The sequence below is a fragment of the Coregonus lavaretus genome, assembly GCF_964263955.1.
Source record: "Coregonus lavaretus genome assembly, chromosome: 15".
Taxonomy (NCBI): Eukaryota; Metazoa; Chordata; class Actinopteri; order Salmoniformes; family Salmonidae; genus Coregonus; species Coregonus lavaretus.
The window spans coordinates 12,085,465-12,090,612 of record NC_140002.1 but is presented as its reverse complement, the minus strand read 5'-3'; the positions used below and the strand labels follow the sequence as shown (position 1 = coordinate 12,090,612).

General features: G+C 40.7%; 1 protein-coding gene across 1 annotated transcript; it reads left to right on the top strand.

The window, feature by feature from the left end:
• Positions 1 to 2,658: 2,658 nt before the first annotated feature.
• On the top strand, positions 2,659 to 3,517 carry tlcd5b (TLC domain containing 5b; the record flags this gene model as incomplete). Its single annotated transcript, XM_084177534.1, has 2 exons — positions 2,659 to 2,848; positions 2,985 to 3,517. 2 exons carry the CDS (start codon positions 2,659 to 2,661, stop codon positions 3,515 to 3,517), a joined length of 723 nt encoding a protein of 240 aa, XP_084033660.1.
• Positions 3,518 to 5,148: the final 1,631 nt, after the last annotated feature.

Here is a 5,148-nt window from a genome sequence, read left to right as displayed (position 1 = left end):
AAATCTCACGATACATGGCCCCATTCATTCTTTCCTTTACACTGATCAGTTGTCCTGGTCCCTTTGCAGAAAAACAGCCCCAATGCATGATGTTTCCACCCCCATGCTTCACAGTAGGTATGGTGTTCTTTGGATGCAACTCAGCATTCTTTGTCCTATTGCAGATTCAGTCTTCCCAGCCTGGTGCAGGTCTACAATTTTGTTTCTGGTGTCCTTTGACAGCTCTTTGGTCTTGGCCATAGTGGAGTTTGGAGTGTGACTGTTTGAGGTTGTGGACAGGTGTCTTTTATACTGATAACAAGTTCAAACAGGTGCCATTAATACAGGTAACGAGTGGAGGACAGAGGAGCCTCTTAAAGAAGAAGTTACAGGTCTGTGAGAGCCAGAAATCTTGCTTGTTTGTAGGTGACCAAATACTTATTTTCCACCATAATTTGCAAATAAATTCATAAAAAATCCTACAATGTGATTTTCTGGAAAACAAATTCTCAATTTGTCTGTCATAGTTGACGTGTACCTATGATGAACATTACAGGCCTCTCTCATCTTTTTAAGTGGGAGAACTTGCACAATTGGTGGCTGACTAAATACTTTTTTCCCCCACTGTATATTAAAATGCCAGACAGCAATCGTACATAATGATGTTGCCTATTGTTTGTATTTTTATATATCATGTTTGCTTAAATATATTTAGGTTGTGAAATGAGTCTAAATGATGAGGGAATAGAGCTTTGTAAAAAATAATAAAGATTTTTAAATCAGCTCTTGTATTTTTTAAGGAATGTTTCAGAAGTGTATCACGTTTTGCCATCTGCAGTGTGTTTCAGTGTGATCTATCAAGTGTGATCTATCAATGGTCCAATGCATACATTGTTACATTTTGTTATTTTCATGAAACACAATTTGCTACATTGTAACTAGTTTTAGCGTAGTCTCTAGGGTGTAGATCTATCTATATGGGATCTATGCATGCTTCTTTTTTTTTATCTAGCAGGTAATTATCTAGTAATTGTCATTACTACTGTCATTACTACTGTTGAGATGATAGCATGAGGACAAAGATGTAAGATGTCATTCACCTCAAATAACCTGGAGTTCTTTGGGGTGATAACCAGAGATAACCTAGTCCTGACTGTCCTGCCATAGTCAGATTATGGTTAATCTGGATGTGGGATAAAGCTGCCTGTCTGCTTCTGTCTGCTTCACACATAGCTCTAAGTGTCATTAACTAACAGTCCCAAGGGAAAATAAGGTAGCCCGTCTATCATAGTAGACTAATCAAACATGGAAACACCAGTTCCCTAGAATGTGTTATGATGCTAGTAGACCCTGCACACTTGTGTCTCACTTTTAATTCCCAGGCTTGTAATGCCTGTCACCTAGAAATCCGGACTGAATTCAGCTCTGTTGCTAGTTTGTTTCGCTCCACTACTGAAACATAGCGTGATTCAATCTGGATTTTGAGGCTACCTGTCTTCCAAGGCTAGCCTATATTCACTACAATGTCCAAGGCTAGCCTATATTCACTACAATGTCCAAGGCTAGCCTATATTCACTACAATGTCCAAGGCTAGCCTATATTCACTACAATGTCCAAGGCTAGCCTATATTCACTACAATGTCCAAGGCTAGCCTATATTCACTACAATGTCCAAGGCTAGCCTATATTCACTACAATGTCCAAGGCTAGCCTATATTCACTACAATGTCCAAGGCTAGCCTATATTCACTACAATGTCCAAGGCTAGCCTATATTCACTACAATGTCCAAGGCTAGCCTATATTCACTACAATGTCCAAGGCTAGCCTATATTCACTAAATTTTCTTATCATCAAAGTTTCAGTCATAGAGACTGTTGCATGTAGTCTGTTGAGGAGACAGTAACTGTAGGACCGTATATCACTTGCTTGTTCTACAGCCAGGGTAGCTGGAGGGAATCGACTAATCTCATAAGAGGCTAAAGCTGCTTGAGAACCAGGGGGAAGGGATGTAGACTAGCTAGGGGACTAATTTATTGTAGTAAGCTTGCATGACATTTTATTGCAGTGAAAAAGTTAACATGCGCTCCATTTAAAATGTGCCAGGCCTTTTTGTAATGACTTTCAAAGCAGATCTGAAAGGTCATAGCAACACCAATGGAGGCTGAAGATTGCGGACATTTGTTGGAGTTGATATTTCAGATCTGGATTCCAGGTTAGGATGCATCTGGAGAGTAGAAGATAAGGTATGTAGGCTATAGTTGTATGCTAGCATTTTGGCTATGATCTTATTGATTGTTACTAGCCTATTATTATGGCTACTAGGCCAATGTATTACATTGTTTTGTTGTTTGACCGTGTTCTTAAAATAGCCTAGGTTTTGGACCAAATAATTGTGACATAAGGTACATATTTTGAAATGTCATAGCATAAGCATTGAAATAATAAGCCTGTTCTTTGATTACAATTGACACCTTGTAGCCCTAGCTACTTAACAAAATGTAACAATTACTTTAAATATTAACACAAATGTTTTTTTATGTGATATGAATATTATGTAGTTTAGGCTATTGGGGGATAAAGCTAGAGTATAGATTATACTAGTGTATGCCTAGATATTGCATTGTCTCTGTTTGACATAGCAATGTTGACTCTGGTTTCCCCTGTTCAGCGACAACAATGCTACTTTTGGAGGTGTGCTGCTGCCTGATTGGCTGGATTTCACTCTACTTTGCATTCTGTTACCTGAATGGCCAGCGGGGTAAGGAGTGGAACTGCAGGCTGGTGACACTGACACATGGGATCCTCATAGTATGTCTTACTGCATACATTAGCTTCATCGATGGGCCCTGGCCTTTAACACATGCAGGTGAGGTTTGGATTTGTGTTACTGCAAAGCATGCAAGTGTATTATGTTTAGCTTTATTTCAGTATACATGGCAACTATTTGAATTGCAGTATGAGATTGACCTTGACTGACTGACCTTGTCCATTTGTGACCTCAGGTACAGAGAACACCCCGCTCCAGATCCTGGCCCTGGTGGTTAGTCTGGCCTATTTTCTATTCGACTTCGGCTGGTGCATCTGCGTCCGCACCGAGGGCCTCGTCATGCTGGCCCACCACACCATGAGCATCGCAGGCATCCTGTTGGCGCTGGGCCTGGGCAAGTCGGCAGTGGAGACATGCGCCGTGATTTTCGGCAGCGAGATCACCAACCCCTTGCTGCAGGCCCGCTGGTTCCTCCGGCAGGTGGGCCGCTACGACAGCCTGTGGGGGGACGCGGTGGACCTGCTCTTCATCCTGCTCTTTGCCCTGGTGCGTGTAGGCGTGGGTGGCATGATGCTCTACTGTGAGCTCACCTCCCCCCGGCCCAGCCTCATCATGAAGGGAGGGGGCCTGGCCATGTACACACTGGCCTGGGTCTTCATGGTGGACATTGCCAAGTTTGCCTGCAAGAAAACCAGGACAAAGTATAAGAGGTGGCATGAGATGTGCAAGTTGGGAGAGGTGAATGGACACACAGGGAAGACTGAGTGAAGACTGAGGTGACTGAGGTGGAGGTATTTAATCTGAGACACATCGGGCGACCGTCAGCTGCAGTCCTGGCATTGTGTTCCAGGGATCACCTGCTGGGTGGTTGTGAGCGGTGGGCATCTTACCAGGTTCAATATGTAAAATCTGGGATGGACGTCTGAGATAGTTTCACACCCTTGAGCCAATCAGAGCCTTAGGGCTCTTTCCCCCCGCGAAAACAGAAGTGAAATGCAAATAAGCTGATGTAGCCTGGGCAGTATGTTCCAATGCATATTTAACTACCAAATGTTTTTCAAATATTTTGCCAGTCAGTAGCAGTCTCCCTGGTGTGTATCAGCTTTTACCCTTGGTGGCTGAACTCCAGCAGAAGTTGGATGCTGCTCTGGGATATGAAAAATGTATGCACTCACTAACTGTAAGTCGCTCTGGATAAGAGCGTCTGCTAAATGACTAAAATGTAAATGTAAAATGATATTGCGTCCGTCCACTTACTGATGCTGAACTGATGAGTTTGATGTCTGATGAACAATTGATCAACATTTGTACAAATGCAGCTCTACCTCATTTTGATTTTAATTGTGGAACTCCCTCACAGGGAGTGTTTGCCATCAGTGTTTGATGTCGGTGGCACTGAAAAGGTTTGAATACAAACTCTAGCACATGTATTTTTATTGCAATCTCATAGGAATGCTAAAAGAAGGGAAAATCTAGTATACCTCAATGCAGTTAGTTAATACCTTGTCAATGTTTTTTAGTTTTGCACATTAAATATTGCACATTTCAAACAATTTCTAATTTAAACTGACAAACAAATCATTCTATTATCAGACTTGGTATACAAAATGGTTTTAGGGACCATCTTGTTGTGCTTGAACTAGATGTTTGTGTGTGCAGCTTAAAGATAAAAAGTTGATCCTTGCATCACAGTTTACATGGAATGTTACTGATTGTTCAGTAACCTTTCAAAACTAAGCTAATGTCTAAGATTCAAGCTAATGCCTAAGAATAAACAATGAATGAATATGTTAACATGTAGCTATCTGAGATAACAGAGGGATGACTTTAATATGAATATTATTATTAGTTAACACTATAATTATGGTACATCTTTGGTAAATTAATAACATTTTTTATGTTAGTATACCCTGCTCAAAAAGTTATTTGTAGCAGTTGCTTTTGACTACTTTCTATCATGCACTAACTTAAATACACAGAAAAAACTAAGGCAATTAGAATTCTCTGTACTATAGTACTTCGTTCATGTGCTGTATGGTCCATGTACTGCGATTGCTACTATTTTTTAATTGGTGCTGCAATACATTATATGTCCTCTGGATGACAGTATACTCTAATGTTATGTTTCCAAAAGCGTCATGAAAAAGTCTGACCCCAAGATTGAAATTGCACTGAGGGTAATTCGTCTACACTACATTAGGCCCCTACCTATCAGTGTCAGATGATGCAAGTGAAGTGGTCAAGTGTTCATTCTGAATACTGTTATTGTTTTTCTGCAGCAAACATTTCCTATATCAAACACAATGATTTACGGAATCTCTTTTTGTACAGATGATTCTATTGATCATGATATTTGGAGGTATCAATAGAGGTATTAGGCCTATATTGGCGTCAAAACC